This window comes from Arachis ipaensis, chromosome B3 (assembly GCF_059453495.1).
Source record: "Arachis ipaensis isolate K30076 ecotype BB chromosome B3, ASM5945349v1, whole genome shotgun sequence".
Classification (NCBI taxonomy): domain Eukaryota; kingdom Viridiplantae; phylum Streptophyta; class Magnoliopsida; order Fabales; family Fabaceae; genus Arachis; species Arachis ipaensis.
This window is the reverse complement of record NC_142438.1, coordinates 104,339,127-104,359,936: the sequence shown is the minus strand read 5'-3', so window position 1 is coordinate 104,359,936 and position 20,810 is coordinate 104,339,127. Positions and strand designations below refer to the sequence as shown.

Genomic DNA, 20,810 nt, shown 5'->3' with positions numbered 1-20,810 from the left:
GAAGGTAGGGTTTTGATAAATTTTCACCGACTAAATGATATTTGAAAGTAAATTGATGTTTGGATTGAGTGTTATTGAAATTTGATTGCATTTCCTGTTGAATTTTGTTGGTATATTGATATTTTGATGAAGTTGTGTTTAGTCAGCTTGGGAATGGATCAATTTTTAGGATAATATTTTGATAAAAATAAAACAGGTTTTCAGTCTCGTTGAAGGACAAGATATCCGTTTGGAAATTTTATTTTAAGGGATGTCATTATATTTTTATAAAAGACTGAGGTTATGCTTACCGTTATAAACTAAGTTTTGAAAGGAAGATGCTACTTTGAGCTTTTATTCAAAATTATTGCCACAGGAGAGCAGATGTGACATTGTTTGGGCCTTAGTGCCAAATGTAAAGTGGGGGCGCCCACACACTGAGAACTGTTTTCCAGATGTACGCTTATTGATTTGGAAAGTCACACTGATGCGGCCTAGCCGTACGACTTAAAGTCACACTGATGCGGCCTGGCCGTACGACTTATAAGCACACTGATGCATCTGGAAAACCATATCTGGGACTTGTGCCCGGGTAATGTCGGGAGCGGGTAGGCAACCGACACATGAGCTCATGGCCTGCGTTAGGAATAGACATACATCATTCTTGCTGCGCATTTGCATTTTACTTGACATTGTGAAATTGTTTGTGATTGTCTTCTTGTGTTTATACATTCCTTAATGTTATTCTGAATTGTGGTGACTAGATATTTCGTTGTGAATCACTTGAACTGTGGTAATCCTGACTAAACTAACCACCCTCGACCCTACTAAGAACCCCCCAGTTCTTACCCCTTCTCTTCCTCCCCTTCAGATGGAGACCGGAGTTATATTCTACGAGATGGACCCTCCCTATATATACGAGGATATTGTACAGCATAGGTTTTATGTAGTAGCTGCGGAGATTAGGACTCGTATGTACATTCTGCGTGATCATCCTTTCCATCACCCGATTGACACTCCACAGTTTAACCCCGACATGCCCTATGAGTTCCCACTGCAGTGGCTCCACCCGGATGCTCCATTTCACCCGTTTCATGATGGGCCGGTGCCTCACCAGCATCCCGATCAGCCTGCGGATCAGGCGGACCCTGAGCCTGAGCCCATGGAGGAGCATTTTCCAGAGCCTGTACCGGAGGAGGACATTCCCGTGGAGCAGATTTCAGTATCTTCATCCGAGCCATCTTCTGAGGAGCCGCTCACCGCCTCTATTAGTGGACCGGCGAGTGCTGGTCAGACCAGTAGCACGAGTGCCAGTGCCCCTCCCGAGATTATAGAGATTTCCGATGACGAGGACGAGGATCCTGAGGAGTGTTCTGATGTGGTTGTGATCTCTTCTGACGATGACAGCTGAGTCCTGGGAGCTGTGGTTGGGCCTTTTGATAGTTTTTTTTGTGTTAGTCTAGCCTTTGTGTTAATCTCTCACTTTTGGTCAGACTCACTGAGAGAGTAGGGTGTATATAGTGGACTAGGCTAGTTCGGGTGCCAGTTTAGGGGTTTTCTATATGGACCAGGACCCGGAGTGTTGAGTTGTACATAGTAGTATTTTCTGAAGGGTTGTATGCTAACTCAGGATATATATATACATATACTTATATGTACGACAGTACCTGTATGCTTATGCTTGTGTATGTTTAATTAGTTGTTCTTGCAAGTTTTCTTATAAAAGTTTATCCAAAACTCGATAGTACACTAACCCGATTACAGGCTTAATAATACATAGTAAAGGTTTTATGTGAACAAGTTGGTGACACTTGATTTCTAGTATGATCATGACTTACTAGGGATTGGGTCGTTACAACTTGGTATCAGAGCAGTTCGTTCCTATTAAAGCCTGGGGATATGGACTGAATCATGCTTCATTGCATTCTCTGAGTTGTGTCTCATGCACATAGGATATCGTTGTGATATGAATTGCATGATTGTCACTGTGTTTCCATTTTAGAGACTATTCACACTTTGCCTGAAATGTTAAGACTGATCACCTTAATATTACATGTTGGGTGTGCACAGAATCTTGATGGCTGCACGGGGACGAGGACGTGGTAGGCGTGGTGCGAACCATGCAGAGGAACCGACGAGGGGTGCAGATGCTTTTATAGCTGCAATGAACACCATGGCTGAGGCTGTGCGTGAAACGGCAACTGCTACTACGCGAGCAATTGACCGTTTAGGGGAGAGGAACGGAGATCGTAACGGAGGACGCAATGGTGAGCGTGGTGGAGACGGTAATGATAATGAAGGTGTCGGAAACCACGATAACCCTATGACACTAGCAACCTTTCTGAAGGTAAATCCGCCCAAGTTTAAGGGGACGCTTGTTGCAACTGAAGCTGACAATTGGTTCCGTGGTATTGAGAGGTCATTGCGAGCGCAACATGTACCAGAAAGACAGTACGTGGAATTTGCGACCTATATGCTGGAGGGAGAAGCTGAACACTGGTGGCATGGAGTGCAATGCTTGTTAAGGCAGGTGGTGGAAGAGATTGACTGGGATACTTTTAAGGAGGAATTTTACAAAAAGTACTTCCCTAGAACTGTTCGTGATGCCAAAGAAATGGAACTAATGCAGTTGACGCAGGGGAATATGTCAGTAGCAGAGTATACTCGGAAATTTGAGGATTTGTGCCGATTCTCTAAGATCTGTCAGGGAAACCCAAATGATTTTGAGGAATGGAAGTGTTTGAAGTACGAAGGAGGACTCTGCGAAGAACTAATGCACTCCTTGGTACCACTGCAAATACGAAACTTTGCAGAGCTTGTCAATAGGAGTCAGTTGGTGGAAGACTGCACCAAGAAGGTGGCGGCAGTAAAGATGAGTCGTCAAGAATTACCTCCAAAAAATTTTAATCGGTATATAGCCCCTCAGGGAAGGAACTTTAAGATGAATAGGACACTTCCTTATGGGAATCAGCAAGTTAGTAATCTTCCTGCTCGTGACAATATTGATAGGCAAGGACGAGATACTGGAAAGCGACCACAGCCAGCATTAACAAACCTTGTTTGTAATCAGTGTGGGAAGAACCATGGTGGGAATCCATGTCGATTGGGTTCGAGCGTTTGTTACTTTTGTGGTATGCCTGGACACATAGCGAGGAATTGTGAGAAGAAGATTGCTCAAGATTTAGCTAAATCTCAGCAGCCGGGAAGAGTATTTACAATGATGACTGAAGATGCTCGTACTCGGACTCCCTGACCCAAGGTCAGTATTGTGCTAAGACTCGCTCCTTAACTGCACTTTATGTTTCTGGTGCGTCACATTCTTGTATTTCTTTAACTGCTATACGTAAGTTGAGACGAGATGAGGACACACGACATACCTGAGGACTAGAAAATAAGATAAGAACTGTTTACTCGCACTTGCTTACAGGTAAAGGAAATGTTGAGGGTAAAATTTTCTTTTAGGACGAAAATTTTCGTTTATAGCAATTTTCGAGGACGAAAATTTTTGTAAGGTGGGTAGGATATAACATCTCGGTTTTTTTTTTTTGAAAATTAAATAATTAGTTATTTATAAGTTATCATATTATATTGAGATTTTATTTTTAAGAAATCTATTTTTTTTAACAAAGATAATTAAATAAAATTTTATGATTATCGAAATTTAATTTAAATATAACTTATTCTATTAGTTTGAACTATTTATTAAAAACTATTTTGATAGGCAAAAATTAAGTTAATCTTTTATAGTTATTATTATTATTATTAGTTACTTCTTTCTTTTGGCCGAAGCCATTAAGAAAATATGTATAAAGAAAAGCCAAATGTGGCTCATTTACAAGTATGTGTATATATATATATAACTAATGTCATTAAGGGACTAAGAAAGAAAAGAACGTGGCTTGCATGCTATTATACTTATATATGCTCATGACACTTAATAATACTTTTACACTACAAACTATCATTCATTAGCATCATTTTCTTTTATTACTTTTATTCATTATAGCCGAACCCTTTAGAAAGAAAAAGAGAAATAAAGGTCGTGGCTTATGTGTATACATATATCTATGCAACCATGACACCTGTTACATTCATTTAATAACCAATGACACCTAATAAACCTTATTACCACAAATCCTTTTTAATCACCCTCATCACTAATCATACTTCCTTTTTCTTCATGCATCACCGAACCAACTTTGAAAGAAAAAGAGAAAGTAAGCCGTGAGTGAGAGGAATCAGAAACCATGGAACCTTACCTCTTCTGAGTTCGATTTCTTACGATTTGTAACTCCAATAAAAAAATCTAATCCGGTAAAAGTGTTCGTATCTTCCTCCTCTACGTGTTGGTGTTACTTTTGTCCGGTGGAAATCGACGGTGACGTAGCTCCCCTACCCCTTGAGCTTGGCCACCTGGAGTTCTAGGAGGCACGGAGGATTCCGGACGTTTTTCCCTTCAACAGCACGGTCAGAAAGTTTCTCTAGAGTTTCGAGTATTTCGATTACGTACGAAGGTAGGGTTTTGATAAATTTTCACCGACTAAATGATATTTGAAAGTAAATTGATGTTTGGATTGAGTGTTATTGAAATTTGATTGCATTTCCTGTTGAATTTTGTTGGTATATTGATATTTTGATGAAGTTGTGTTTAGTCAGCTTGGGAATGGATCAATTTTTAGGATAATATTTTGATAAAAATAAAACAGGTTTTCAGTCTCGTTGAAGGACAAGATATCCGTTTGGAAATTTTATTTTAAGGGATGTCATTATATTTTTATAAAAGACTGAGGTTATGCTTACCGTTATAAACTAAGTTTTGAAAGGAAGATGCTACTTTGAGCTTTTATTCAAAATTATTGCCACAGGAGAGCAGATGTGACATTGTTTGGGCCTTAGTGCCAAATGTAAAGTGGGGGCGCCCACACACTGAGAACTGTTTTCCAGATGTACGCTTATTGATTTGGAAAGTCACACTGATGCGGCCTAGCCGTACGACTTAAAGTCACACTGATGCGGCCTGGCCGTACGACTTATAAGCACACTGATGCATCTGGAAAACCATATCTGGGACTTGTGCCCGGGTAATGTCGGGAGCGGGTAGGCAACCGACACATGAGCTCATGGCCTGCGTTAGGAATAGACATACATCATTCTTGCTGCGCATTTGCATTTTACTTGACATTGTGAAATTGTTTGTGATTGTCTTCTTGTGTTTATACATTCCTTAATGTTATTCTGAATTGTGGTGACTAGATATTTCGTTGTGAATCACTTGAACTGTGGTAATCCTGACTAAACTAACCACCCTCGACCCTACTAAGAACCCCCCAGTTCTTACCCCTTCTCTTCCTCCCCTTCAGATGGAGACCGGAGTTATATTCTACGAGATGGACCCTCCCTATATATACGAGGATATTGTACAGCATAGGTTTTATGTAGTAGCTGCGGAGATTAGGACTCGTATGTACATTCTGCGTGATCATCCTTTCCATCACCCGATTGACACTCCACAGTTTAACCCCGACATGCCCTATGAGTTCCCACTGCAGTGGCTCCACCCGGATGCTCCATTTCACCCGTTTCATGATGGGCCGGTGCCTCACCAGCATCCCGATCAGCCTGCGGATCAGGCGGACCCTGAGCCTGAGCCCATGGAGGAGCATTTTCCAGAGCCTGTACCGGAGGAGGACATTCCCGTGGAGCAGATTTCAGTATCTTCATCCGAGCCATCTTCTGAGGAGCCGCTCACCGCCTCTATTAGTGGACCGGCGAGTGCTGGTCAGACCAGTAGCACGAGTGCCAGTGCCCCTCCCGAGATTATAGAGATTTCCGATGACGAGGACGAGGATCCTGAGGAGTGTTCTGATGTGGTTGTGATCTCTTCTGACGATGACAGCTGAGTCCTGGGAGCTGTGGTTGGGCCTTTTGATAGTTTTTTTTGTGTTAGTCTAGCCTTTGTGTTAATCTCTCACTTTTGGTCAGACTCACTGAGAGAGTAGGGTGTATATAGTGGACTAGGCTAGTTCGGGTGCCAGTTTAGGGGTTTTCTATATGGACCAGGACCCGGAGTGTTGAGTTGTACATAGTAGTATTTTCTGAAGGGTTGTATGCTAACTCAGGATATATATATACATATACTTATATGTACGACAGTACCTGTATGCTTATGCTTGTGTATGTTTAATTAGTTGTTCTTGCAAGTTTTCTTATAAAAGTTTATCCAAAACTCGATAGTACACTAACCCGATTACAGGCTTAATAATACATAGTAAAGGTTTTATGTGAACAAGTTGGTGACACTTGATTTCTAGTATGATCATGACTTACTAGGGATTGGGTCGTTACAACTTGGTATCAGAGCAGTTCGTTCCTATTAAAGCCTGGGGATATGGACTGAATCATGCTTCATTGCATTCTCTGAGTTGTGTCTCATGCACATAGGATATCGTTGTGATATGAATTGCATGATTGTCACTGTGTTTCCATTTTAGAGACTATTCACACTTTGCCTGAAATGTTAAGACTGATCACCTTAATATTACATGTTGGGTGTGCACAGAATCTTGATGGCTGCACGGGGACGAGGACGTGGTAGGCGTGGTGCGAACCATGCAGAGGAACCGACGAGGGGTGCAGATGCTTTTATAGCTGCAATGAACACCATGGCTGAGGCTGTGCGTGAAACGGCAACTGCTACTACGCGAGCAATTGACCGTTTAGGGGAGAGGAACGGAGATCGTAACGGAGGACGCAATGGTGAGCGTGGTGGAGACGGTAATGATAATAAAGGTGTCGGAAACCACGATAACCCTATGACACTAGCAACCTTTCTGAAGGTAAATCCGCCCAAGTTTAAGGGGACGCTTGTTGCAACTGAAGCTGACAATTGGTTCCGTGGTATTGAGAGGTCATTGCGAGCGCAACATGTACCAGAAAGACAGTACGTGGAATTTGCGACCTATATGCTGGAGGGAGAAGCTGAACACTGGTGGCATGGAGTGCAACGCTTGTTAAGGCAGGTGGTGGAAGAGATTGACTGGGATACTTTTAAGGAGGAATTTTACAAAAAGTACTTCCCTAGAACTGTTCGTGATGCCAAAGAAATGGAACTAATGCAGTTGACGCAGGGGAATATGTCAGTAGCAGAGTATACTCGGAAATTTGAGGATTTGTGCCGATTCTCTAAGATCTGTCAGGGAAACCCAAATGATTTTGAGGAATGGAAGTGTTTGAAGTACGAAGGAGGACTCTGCGAAGAACTAATGCACTCCTTGGTACCACTGCAAATACGAAACTTTGCAGAGCTTGTCAATAGGAGTCAGTTGGTGGAAGACTGCACCAAGAAGGTGGCGGCAGTAAAGATGAGTCGTCAAGAATTACCTCCAAAAAATTTTAATCGGTATATAGCCCCTCAGGGAAGGAACTTTAAGATGAATAGGACACTTCCTTATGGGAATCAGCAAGTTAGTAATCTTCCTGCTCGTGACAATATTGATAGGCAAGGACGAGATACTGGAAAGCGACCACAGCCAGCATTAACAAACCTTGTTTGTAATCAGTGTGGGAAGAACCATGGTGGGAATCCATGTCGATTGGGCTCGAGCGTTTGTTATTTTTGTGGTATGCCTGGACACATAGCGAGGAATTGTGAGAAGAAGATTGCTCAAGATTCAGCTAAATCTCAGCAGCCGGGAAGAGTATTTACAATGATGACTGAAGATGCTCGTACTCGGACTCCCTGACCCAAGGTCAGTATTGTGCTAAGACTCGCTCCTTAACTGCACTTTATGTTTCTGGTGCGTCACATTCTTGTATTTCTTTAACTGCTATACGTAAGTTGAGACGAGATGAGGACACACGACATACCTGAGGACTAGAAAATAAGATAAGAACTGTTTACTCGCACTTGCTTACAGGTAAAGGAAATGTTGAGGGTAAAATTTTCTTTTAGGACGAAAATTTTCGTTTATAGCAATTTTCGAGGACGAAAATTTTTGTAAGGTGGGTAGGATATAACATCTCGGTTTTTTTTTTTTGAAAATTAAATAATTAGTTATTTATAAGTTATCATATTATATTGAGATTTTATTTTTAAGAAATCTATTTTTTTTAACAAAGATAATTAAATAAAATTTTATGATTATCGAAATTTAATTTAAATATAACTTATTCTATTAGTTTGAACTATTTATTAAAAACTATTTTGATAGGCAAAAATTAAGTTAATCTTTTATAGTTATTATTATTATTATTAGTTACTTCTTTCTTTTGGCCGAAGCCATTAAGAAAATATGTATAAAGAAAAGCCAAATGTGGCTCATTTACAAGTATGTGTATATATATATATAACTAATGTCATTAAGGGACTAAGAAAGAAAAGAACGTGGCTTGCATGCTATTATACTTATATATGCTCATGACACTTAATAATACTTTTACACTACAAACTATCATTCATTAGCATCATTTTCTTTTATTACTTTTATTCATTATAGCCGAACCCTTTAGAAAGAAAAAGAGAAATAAAGGTCGTGGCTTATGTGTATACATATATCTATGCAACCATGACACCTGTTACATTCATTTAATAACCAATGACACCTAATAAACCTTATTACCACAAATCCTTTTTAATCACCCTCATCACTAATCATACTTCCTTTTTCTTCATGCATCACCGAACCAACTTTGAAAGAAAAAGAGAAAGTAAGCCGTGAGTGAGAGGAATCAGAAACCATGGAACCTTACCTCTTCTGAGTTCGATTTCTTACGATTTGTAACTCCAATAAAAAAATCTAATCCGGTAAAAGTGTTCGTATCTTCCTCCTCTACGTGTTGGTGTTACTTTTGTCCGGTGGAAATCGACGGTGACGTAGCTCCCCTACCCCTTGAGCTTGGCCACCTGGAGTTCTAGGAGGCACGGAGGATTCCGGACGTTTTTCCCTTCAACAGCACGGTCAGAAAGTTTCTCTAGAGTTTCGAGTATTTCGATTACGTACGAAGGTAGGGTTTTGATAAATTTTCACCGACTAAATGATATTTGAAAGTAAATTGATGTTTGGATTGAGTGTTATTGAAATTTGATTGCATTTCCTGTTGAATTTTGTTGGTATATTGATATTTTGATGAAGTTGTGTTTAGTCAGCTTGGGAATGGATCAATTTTTAGGATAATATTTTGATAAAAATAAAACAGGTTTTCAGTCTCGTTGAAGGACAAGATATCCGTTTGGAAATTTTATTTTAAGGGATGTCATTATATTTTTATAAAAGACTGAGGTTATGCTTACCGTTATAAACTAAGTTTTGAAAGGAAGATGCTACTTTGAGCTTTTATTCAAAATTATTGCCACAGGAGAGCAGATGTGACATTGTTTGGGCCTTAGTGCCAAATGTAAAGTGGGGGCGCCCACACACTGAGAACTGTTTTCCAGATGTACGCTTATTGATTTGGAAAGTCACACTGATGCGGCCTAGCCGTACGACTTAAAGTCACACTGATGCGGCCTGGCCGTACGACTTATAAGCACACTGATGCATCTGGAAAACCATATCTGGGACTTGTGCCCGGGTAATGTCGGGAGCGGGTAGGCAACCGACACATGAGCTCATGGCCTGCGTTAGGAATAGACATACATCATTCTTGCTGCGCATTTGCATTTTACTTGACATTGTGAAATTGTTTGTGATTGTCTTCTTGTGTTTATACATTCCTTAATGTTATTCTGAATTGTGGTGACTAGATATTTCGTTGTGAATCACTTGAACTGTGGTAATCCTGACTAAACTAACCACCCTCGACCCTACTAAGAACCCCCCAGTTCTTACCCCTTCTCTTCCTCCCCTTCAGATGGAGACCGGAGTTATATTCTACGAGATGGACCCTCCCTATATATACGAGGATATTGTACAGCATAGGTTTTATGTAGTAGCTGCGGAGATTAGGACTCGTATGTACATTCTGCGTGATCATCCTTTCCATCACCCGATTGACACTCCACAGTTTAACCCCGACATGCCCTATGAGTTCCCACTGCAGTGGCTCCACCCGGATGCTCCATTTCACCCGTTTCATGATGGGCCGGTGCCTCACCAGCATCCCGATCAGCCTGCGGATCAGGCGGACCCTGAGCCTGAGCCCATGGAGGAGCATTTTCCAGAGCCTGTACCGGAGGAGGACATTCCCGTGGAGCAGATTTCAGTATCTTCATCCGAACCATCTTCTGAGGAGCCGCTCACCGCCTCTATTAGTGGACCGGCGAGTGCTGGTCAGACCAGTAGCACGAGTGCCAGTGCCCCTCCCGAGATTATAGAGATTTCCGATGACGAGGACGAGGATCCTGAGGAGTGTTCTGATGTGGTTGTGATCTCTTCTGACGATGACAGCTGAGTCCTGGGAGCTGTGGTTGGGCCTTTTGATAGTTTTTTTTGTGTTAGTCTAGCCTTTGTGTTAATCTCTCACTTTTGGTCAGACTCACTGAGAGAGTAGGGTGTATATAGTGGACTAGGCTAGTTCGGGTGCCAGTTTAGGGGTTTTCTATATGGACCAGGACCCGGAGTGTTGAGTTGTACATAGTAGTATTTTCTGAAGGGTTGTATGCTAACTCAGGATATATATATACATATACTTATATGTACGACAGTACCTGTATGCTTATGCTTGTGTATGTTTAATTAGTTGTTCTTGCAAGTTTTCTTATAAAAGTTTATCCAAAACTCGATAGTACACTAACCCGATTACAGGCTTAATAATACATAGTAAAGGTTTTATGTGAACAAGTTGGTGACACTTGATTTCTAGTATGATCATGACTTACTAGGGATTGGGTCGTTACAAGGTTCATAGATTTGGAAATTATGTTTACTATTCATATTTATGTTTACTGTTCATGTTCTTAATCTCTGTACATATCAAACAAAACTATTCTTTAAATCTGGAAGTACGGGCTGTTTAATCTTATCACTTAAAGGGACTGTAGCAGTAAGACCTTTGTTATGGGGCAATAAGGCTAATTTGACGATGTTCTTGAAGGTGATAAGATCCAAATGTAAGAATACCTGGTGGCTATGGATTTAAAGATAAAAAAGGAGTTATAATTCCCAGATTCAAAAATTTGAGTGATAGTTTAGTGATAATATAAATGTTCTTTCTGAACCAAAGGAGGGAAATGATACCAGAATTTTTCTAATATGTCTAATCTCTTCCGTTCACTCTCTAGACGTCTCTCCATTAGGGGATCTTCTCCGTCTTCTTCCTCCACCTCTTTACCTCATTTTTCTTCCAATCCTCTTACTGAGAAAGTAACTCGGCCTGAGAAACTTTCTCCCAAACACAATATCTTCAAAGAAGAAGTTTGCTTCGAAGATATCAATCAAGAAATAGACAATTGGGAAATACCTAAAATCCCTCAAGATGAGTTATATGTCCCTGATGACAACAAAAGAAAATTGGATTACATTATCAAAACTGCTGAAAACAATATTCCTCTAGGACTAGACTCCGGCGAGGAATCCTATCTTTTAACTAAGCAATCTGTCAGACAACATGCCCGTCACTACAAATATCTTCACATAGGGTGTGTCCAGGTAGCTGTCAAACCTCTCATCAGAGAAGGCCTTAATGCTTCCATCCTTATATGTCTTAGAGATATTAGGCACAATGATTTCCAAGATTCTTTAATCGGAACAGTAGAAACAAGCCTAGGACATGGTCCGGTTTACTTCAACTGTTTCCCAAACAAAACGGTCAGTTTGTTAGATGTCAACATCCTTGACTCCCTTTTTCTAAACATGCGAATTCATGGTCTTAACATGAAGGAAGGATCTATCCCAGCCACTTTAATCTATATGATTCAATACAAGGTCATGAACACTTGTAATTCCAGATTCCTTCTTAAATCCAGTGATCGTGAAACTATTTTGTTTGTCACAGACATGACAAAGGCTAACATCACGGTCCCAAGGCTCATAAAGTGGGACGAAATTGACCTTCCTCAGTCATGGTCAATTGATCGAGCCATTCCAACGCAACCTAGACAAGTACCTCTCTTACGAGAGATAAAACAGGATGAATCAGGATATATATATATATATATATATATATATATATATCCCCTTACGTACAGTAAAAAAAGAAGACATACGACCCTTTTTAATGTAGTTTTCCATAATTAATATCCTATGACATCAAAATAGAAAAAAATAAATATTTTTAAGAAATTAACAATGATTTTATAAATCCCGTAACATTAGTTGTTATAAAAACTCTATTTTATGATGTTCGTAAAAGTTACTAATCAGTTTATTTGAGATTTTAATATAATTTAATATTTTATCTCTATTTTCATTCTTAATTATTTATATAGTTTATTTACTGAGTTAATACCCATAATTGTAAATTTCTTGTAATAATTGCAGTTTTAGTTAGCTAGAAACATGAATTAGATTTGTCATCTAGGTTGGTGGAGTTAATACAGAAATAAGATTTCGAATTAAGAAAAATAAAACAAATAATTAAAAATTGAGAAAAATATTATTACTAATCTATTATTTGTATATTAGTCGTGCCTCATTCAGCCACGCATCAGCCTCACATTCATTTGAGTTAAAAATAAATAAAATGTAGTAACGCTTCACGCGTTTCTCTATCATCTCAGCTTCCCCCCTTTCTCTTCTCTCTTCTTTAGTTGACGCGCCCCTCTTCCGCCCACTACATCTCAAAAAAATCCCAAACTCCTTTCATTCCTTGGTTCTCTCTTGATGGGGTTTGCTGTCCATCTGGGTCAGATCTCCTCTCTGGTGGTGGTTGATATAGCTCTCTGGATTACGATGTATATGTGGTCGGGTGCACTCTGCTTGTCTCTGCGCTTTGGGTAGCTAGAGTTCAAAGCGCTGGGGTGGTGGTAGGTAAGGATTTACAGAGATTAGATCCTATTTCTGGGAGTGTATTCTAAGAGAAGAGAATAGATGTCTTGATCTCTGAGCATGGTCATCTCTGTCGTGTGTCTCCGAAACCCTAGGTCTTCAAATTCGATCTCCACAATCTGGTTTGTATGTTGTTTTCAGTGGTCGCTACTTCTTCTTCATTTTCGTTGTTTCATTCAATTTAACACCAAGGAAACTAACCTAATTTCGTTGTTTGCAGCTCAGGTCATCAAAGTCGGAAATTGAAAAGGCGAGTTGAACATAGCCGATTAGCCGATTCGGGTAAGTAGCGTGGGTTGTTGTTCTGTTGTAGCTTATTCGTACTTATTGTGTTACTTAAGTTGTGTATTAGGGCAAAGAGCTTAATTTGTATTCGTGCTTATTCTGTTTCTCTGATTCTTTGGTTTTTTATCCTTTGCAAGTACTTTCGTTTTATTTAGTTTAAGTTTTTTTTGGATTGGTTGTGTTTGAGTGTCATATTGCATTTTCGATCCTGAAAGGAAGGATCTTTGGTTTTTTGGCTCAGATTTTGTGTTGGTGACCAAAGATAGTTGACTTTCTGATTTTTACAACTGCAAATGTTGGTGAAAAATGGTTGAAATGGCAAAGTCTAAATTGGAGTCGTTTAAATTGGTATTCAAGGAAGGAGAAACTGTTGAGAACACAAAATGCACTTGAACAAGGTACTCTTTATCCTGTAATTTGGACCCACGTTGTGTGGGAAAAAAATAGAAATAATGGTGTCACATGATGAATTCTTTATCCTGAAGGTGAAGGTTATCATCGTGTTTTCTAGGATTTATTTGATTGTCTTTCAAATAAATGTTAATTTAGTATTATTTTTTATTGTGATATGTTGGTATATGAAGGTGTTTAAAAGATCAATTGAGGATCCTTGCTGGATGATGATATGAGATTGCAGCACAGTTCTTCTGGACACGGAAATGGGCTCAGAAAGTTTGCAAGTTAAGTTAAATAATTTTTCTTTCTGCCTTTTTTTTCATAGAAATTATGTTTAATTTGTTCCTTTTTGTGGTTTTAATTTGTTATTTGAGATAATGCATATTTTAATATACATATTTATTATTGCCAAAATGTAATTAGTCTGAGCAAAACATGAACCCAACTTGCTTAATTAAGAGGCCTGCTTAAGGTAAAAATATAATATGGGAGCTCACAAACTAGATACCTCATGCATCCATCCGAGGGGCCATTTTTGGCAAACTAGACCCTTTTAAGTGTGGTTCAACTCTTTCATACCTCTTATTTTATTTTCCAATCATATCTTTTGAAGTCATTTTAATCATAGATAAAGTTGGTATGGAATCTTGCATCATATTTTCCCTTTTATATTTGAAATTGATTAAGTCAAAAATCTAATTTCCTTTAACTTATGCTAAACATATCCCAGGAAAAATATGACAACACAGTTAAAGAATTCACAAAAGCATTAGATCTGAATCCAGTGTACATTAAAGCTTTAGTAAGAAGAGGAGCTGCTCATGAAAAGCTTGAACATTTTGAAGAAACCATTGCTGGTAAGTTCAGATCTTATATTAGGGGTTATTATACTTTAAGCAGGACTTGAACTTTATTCTCTTTTGCACAATAAGGGGGTAAGTGTAGTTTCTCAAACGGGAAAGGTGCCACCGTTATGTAGTATTTGCCAACCTAGGGAAAATTAGTATGAGTATCATTAGGCATTCCTTATTGTTGGATCTTAATGAAGAAGTACATGTTTTGCATACTGATGCCATTCAGATTTTTTCTTTCTTTTTTGCATCATTAAGTTCATTCATACCATAATTTTTTCACTTCACTAATTCTAGTTATTTTTTCAAATATCAATAGACAGATATGAAAAAGATCTTAGAAATTGATCCCTCAAATGATCAAGTTAGGAAGACCATCACGCGACTTGAGCTGCTTGCTGCAGAAAAGCAAGAAATGATGAAGAGATGATTGGCAAGTTTTTGTTATCATGTTTATCTTGGATTTCAATTATAGTTGCTATTGTATTATGTACTTTGCGTAGAATAGTGCATGGGCATTATTTCCTTACATTACCTTGATCCTTCATGCATACATTTATAATTTGTTACCCAAATATGATGCTCTTTTCTTTATTTCTTCTTGCTGCTGCAAAACTACCATCAATGACGGAAAAACATCCTGTCTTGGTTTCTGTGTATTTATTGGCACATTCATCTAGCTTTTTCATCCATCCTTAAGATTTATTTGAAATCTTGTGGTTGAAATTGGCTAAGTCTATATGTTTGTTTAGTCAGATGAAACCCTTTTTAAAAGAAATTATTTTATCAAAGGAATTTATGGATGCCTTATTATGATATTTCTAAGCATGGGATACCTAGGTGATAGAAAGATATACTATTATTTTGAGTGATGTATGCAACTTTGGGTTTTCAGAGATTGCTTCGTTTTCACTTGTGTTGTTGGAGCTCTTGGTGGCTCTCTTTTTGGTTATGTTCTTGGTGTTTCAGGTCTCTTTCTTTTCCTCACCCTTATTTTCCTGTTTAATAGTTCTGTTTTTATTGAATCATCGTCTCTGAATTGCATCTTCTAATTTCCTTTTTTTTGTCACGCAAGGGGCCACCTTCAAGTGTTTGTTTTTTTCGCCTCTCATTTTGGAATCGATTTTTATGTTGATTTCCTTTGGCCAAGGCACGTTTATTTCTCATGATAGTACAAAAAACTTCAAAATTTATCATTTTCTTTTTCTTTGCAAAATATAGTCGCCAAATTAATCGTCAATGTTTCTTCAAGAAATGGTTTTGGTATTATTTAGACCGATAATGATAATAATACAACAACTCTACCTTTTTGTTCCAAATTGTATATACATTTAAGGTGAATCATTTTGATCCTGCTTATGTATGTGTAAATTATTTTTTGCCTGTTCTTTTTTTGTGTGTTTGTAATAAACCCTCTTTTGATTCAATGCGGTCCAGGAGTTGGAATGGCTCCGTCCCATCAGATTCTAGAGCTGAAAGGTACAATTTTTGGGGATTTCCTTTTTCCTTTCTTGATTTCACGCCTTGAGTGACTAGGATTTCTTATGCTTTCCTTAATATTAATATTGCAAGATAAATTAGGCTTTAAGATCTCAGACGTTCTTATTTATTTGAATTCTTCTGTATAATTTACTTTGACTTTTCTTTGCTAAAAGTTTTAATCTCTAGAATATAATTATTTTCCTGATTGGATTAAAAAAAAAAAGAAGAATAATATTTTGGAATTTTGATCTTACTTGATGAATAATTTTGGATTAAATTGACTGGCTTTTCATTTGTGATGTGTTAAATGTGTATTTTTTGTTGGTGTCCTGCATTTTTTTTTCACGCTTTGGTTTCACTAGAGCTTTCAACTCTTATTATTCTAACTTAAATGATATACTTTTATGCATTTAATTTTAAAAAGCTTCTGTGGTAAAAAGTGAGAAATTCTATAAAGGTCAACCCAATGCACTTCTCTCTGTTGAATCTGTAACCATCAAAGATCTCATATTTGTCTTTTCATCGTCTCCTTTGATATCACTTACTTTTTTATCCTTTAATTTGTTATTATTATTAATTTTTTTAACCTTTGGTTTGTTTTTTTGTGTGTTAATTGGTAGATGGAAAACAGCAAGGCATTGTTGGAGATTGAGGTGAGTTTCATTATTTCTCAGTTTTGTGTTTTACCCAAAATTTTATTCTACTTAGATGGGAGCAAATTTTTTATTTAGAAATTTTGCATCTCTTTGAGACTTTTATTTTATTATGTAGATAAATAAAATCTCGTTAGAGTTTGATGTTATTGATTTTTGGTATGGTGTTGTTGGTTGACTCGTGTCAGTGAGATGATGGATCTTATGAGTTTAGTTTTTGAGTGTTGTTTTTAAATCTTTTTGAGACTGTTTTGTTGTTGGATTTCTTTCTGTTGTGCTAGTTTTGGAGTTAAAACTTGCCCTTATGAGAAGTGTCCCTATCTAGCAACAGCAACAGCAACCACTCCTCAATGGGAAGGAGATTAGGAATTCTGACGAGTTAAGAGCGATAGGTGTGAAGGATGACGATTTGCTTGTGATGGTCCGCTCTGGTGTTGGCAGTGGCGGCGGTGGTGCTGCTAGGTATGACTCTTCATTTATATTACTCTGTTGTTATTTTTGTTTTACTTTGTGTTTTTATGGAAAGACAAATTAGATAGAGGTTGCTATGTAATATTATATGTCTATGAAATTTCTGGACAAATTGTAACTGTGGTTGATTGATTGGCTTTTGAGCTGGGTATAGGATTTAGAGAGATGGCCCCCCAACTCTTACCATCTCTCCGAATTCTATAACCAGTTGAGAAGTCAAATAATCCATTTTGAGTTTGTTTCAAATAATTAACAATTTATTGTATTTTGAATTGTCATCAAGTGTATGGAAATAATGAATCATCCACCTATTTTCTTGGTGTTTTTTGTTTGTAATGGTTTTTCAGCTGTCTTGTTGATGAAGAACTCTCTAAGAAAGTTAAGGTAAACAATATTCCTTTTTTATTATATTTTATATAAACTATGTTAAATAATCTTCCTTTTTTATTATGTTTTATATGGGTATTTGTATTTGTGTATTTTGAAAACAATTTTTGAGATTAGAGATACATTTTAAATTTGCATAACAAATTCTTCCTGAATTTGAAGTCTTAATTCTTTTGTGTAATTGACTTTAGCTTTGCCTTTGCTTAAGGATTTTATCTTTAAAATAAAAATATTTGATTGCTTGATTTTTTAAAAAAAGGAAGAATAATATTTTGGAATTCTGAACTTGATGAATATTTTTGGATGAAATTTACTTTTTTTTTGTCACATTTGATGTGTTAAACATGCATTTTTTGTTGGTATCATTGCTATTGTTTATTGATTTTATAGGTGTCTTTTTATTTTCTTTTAAATCTATATGAATTTATTGTTATTTTAGTTGTAATCTTTTAGTGTATGGTTATGTTTATTGATCAATTTGTTAAAACTTAATTTTTATTTAATATATATTTCAATCTAACTAATTCATATATTTTGTTAGTTAAAACTATATTTTTAGTTATTATATATTTCAATTTAAATATTTTTAAAGAATGCCTTCTCTTACTTTTATTTCTTACTAATTTATAGCATGAGGTATATTTTTGTTTTAAATTTGTCTTTTTGTATTCTTTTATTTATTTATAAAAAAAAATAGAAAGAAATATTGATGTGATAGAACAAATCTCTCTTGAATCCTTTCTCAGAGAAACACTTTACTTCCACCTCTCTCATGTTCTTCACTCCCTATACCATTCCATCAACAGTCTCATGGCTCTGACTAATCCCATTTTCCAAGCACAATCTAGACCTCCATGCATTCCATTTTGCAGAGTTATTCTATTTTTCATATTCTTGCCCCATATCCTTTAAACCCTTTTTCACTCTACTTCGTATTGCAGGGTTCACATCCTTTTGAATCAGTAGTCTGATTTTTGAGTTCTTCTTTCCAGTCTCTGGATGTTTCTGGATAATTTTACTATAAACCCCGGAAAGGTTACGGATAATAGAGAAAATGGAACCATTGACCCTTATGCTTTTCACCTCTGGCTGGCATAGTTCTGTGGTGCAGCGCTCTCTTCAATCTGATTATGGCGGCGATGAGAGTTTGTTTGAATTGATTTTTGTCATGGTTGTGTTATTTATTTTAATTTCAGTTATGATACTATATTAGGTTTTAATCTTATAATTATTGATGCATTATTTCTTCTTGGGTATTGAACTAAATAAATAATTAGTGTTGCTGTTCTGCTTTTTTTTCACTATTTGCTTCGTATTGGAACTCTTTTAACTCTTTTTTTTAATTCTTAGGTGTTTCATTTTTAAGCATTTAATTTTAAAGAACTTTTGGCATAAAAAGTGGGAAGTTGTATAAAATTCTATCTGGTGCAATTCCAGTGATTTTTTTATTATTTATCTTGAGTATTTATTTTGTGAATGCATATTTTGTTGGCCTGTTTTTGAAATAAGATTAGTAAGTGCTTATCATTTTTTGTATTATTCTACAGTGCTTGAATTGTACTTGAGTTGTTCACATATTCATTTTTCTGAATTCTTGCACGAAAAGGAATTGAGAGTCAAATTTACCTTTGTGCCTTTGTTTTTTCCTTGGGTGTTGTTAGTAACTAGATTTCATTTGTATAATAAGCATTATGGTTGTGAATGTGATAACCTACATAGTCTTATTTATATATAAGTGTACACCACTTGAGTTTTATTTAGCAGTTATTTTGAATCCTTTTTTAATTGTTGCTCCCTCTTCTTCAATTGTCAAACAGCTTTTAGCTTGGAAAAATAAAAGCTTCTTGATAAAGTTAAGTCAAATAATAATAATATTATTATTACATTTTAATAATTTATATTTGACTCACAAGAACATCTCTCAGAATCATAAATTTCAAGAAATTGGACTTGGTATGTTTGGAAGGCTATATCATCGTATAAAAAATAAATGTTATATTTATGTATATCATGGAAATGATGTTCACTTTCCCGTATCAGCAGCTTTTGTACTTCTTCCTTGTGTTACCTTATATCTCTAATCCTTATTTCAGTGTTAATGGTACTTTTTTTGTGGTAGGTTGGGCATTTACTGATTCTGTTCTACATAGATTGGTACCTCTTTGGGTAGGTACTAGAGGATTAGAATTTACTTGGGATTACATTCTACAGGGCCTAGAGGCTAATACAAATTTGGTACGTTATTTCTCTTAATGCTATAACTTCGAATAGGTCAAGCTGAAAAACGTAGTCAATATTCTCCATGTAGTCAATATCCCTCTTCTCTTGAATCTTAGATTGGATTTTCATATCAGATTATGGTTCCAGATTGTGTGTGTGTGAGTTGCTATTTTATGATACAAAATTATGAGTTTGTCTATAGCTTTGCTTTGCTTAAAAATTTTATCTTTATAGTAAAAATATTTTATTTCTTGATTTAAAAAAAAAAGAATAATATTTTAGAATTCTAAACTTATTTGATGAATATTTTTGAAATATTTTTAGAGTTGTCACTTAGATGATGATCAAATGAAGATGCTTGCTTATGAAAAATGATGCTTTTAGTTTTATGGGCCAAAGTGACTTGTGATAGTACATATATAATAGATTACGGTTATTGAGATATGTGTAAGTTTACTCTGTTTCATATTTACTTTCTGAGCTTGAGATCAAGATTTAATATATATATTTATAGTTTTTAGGCAGTTAAGCATAATAAAAAGTAGTAGAATATAGCTGCTGATTCAGTCTTTTATTAATGGTAAAACATATTGGTTTCGGATGATTGTCGTTATACATGTAAATTCCTCCAGTTTATTTATTCTATTATTTTTCTCATTATACAATGATTCAATCAAAATCACAGGATGCCAAATTCATTAATTGAATGTTTATATTTTGTTTCATTATCTTTTTACTTTTCATGAGTTTAGTTTTTTTATTATTTCATTGTGTGGAAAACTATAAATGCATATGTATTTAATGTTTGGCTCTTTGTAGTTTATCTTTTGTTTTGCAGTTAGAGGTTCTTTAAGTTTGGAGGAAAATTTTTTATTTCAATTACAATAAAGGAGTGATATGTGGTATATTTTGGTTTTAAAATTAGTAATATATAATAGAATATATAATAGATAGATTCTATGTTTAAAGTGATCAAAGGTTTATTTCTCTCCTGATGTATTCATGTATAATATTTAATTTGCATTAATGTATCAAAAATATATATTTTATTTATTTTGTAATCATTTACATATATGCTTACTTAGAAAATGATTTATATATAGTTTTCAACTTTAAAGCTCTAAAATAGCACAAAGTATGTTTTTTGTTGAAGAAAAATTTTC

General features: G+C 36.3%; 3 protein-coding genes across 3 annotated transcripts; all 3 read left to right on the top strand.

The window, feature by feature from the left end:
- Window positions 1–776: 776 nt before the first annotated feature.
- LOC148571879 (uncharacterized) lies at window positions 777–1,390 on the top strand. The gene has a single exon (XM_088507824.1). It carries the CDS (start codon window positions 851–853, stop codon window positions 1,388–1,390), a length of 540 nt encoding a protein of 179 aa, XP_088363950.1. The 5' UTR covers window positions 777–850.
- Window positions 1,391–5,265: 3,875 nt separating this feature from the next.
- Window positions 5,266–5,879, top strand: LOC148571878 (uncharacterized). Its single transcript, XM_088507823.1, has one exon. It carries the CDS (start codon window positions 5,340–5,342, stop codon window positions 5,877–5,879), a length of 540 nt encoding a protein of 179 aa, XP_088363949.1. The 5' UTR covers window positions 5,266–5,339.
- A 3,875-nt stretch (window positions 5,880–9,754) lies between these two features.
- On the top strand, window positions 9,755–10,368 carry LOC148571877 (uncharacterized). Its single transcript, XM_088507859.1, has one exon. It carries the CDS (start codon window positions 9,829–9,831, stop codon window positions 10,366–10,368), a length of 540 nt encoding a protein of 179 aa, XP_088363985.1. The 5' UTR covers window positions 9,755–9,828.
- The last annotated feature ends 10,442 nt before the right edge of the window (window positions 10,369–20,810 follow it).

What these genes read in the sequence shown, in the direction of transcription:
- LOC148571879 (XM_088507824.1), top strand. Translation starts at nt 851, where the DNA reads ATGGAGACCGGAGTTATATTCTACGAGATGGACCCTCCCTATATATAC.
- LOC148571878 (XM_088507823.1), top strand. Translation starts at nt 5,340, where the DNA reads ATGGAGACCGGAGTTATATTCTACGAGATGGACCCTCCCTATATATAC.
- LOC148571877 (XM_088507859.1), top strand. Translation starts at nt 9,829, where the DNA reads ATGGAGACCGGAGTTATATTCTACGAGATGGACCCTCCCTATATATAC.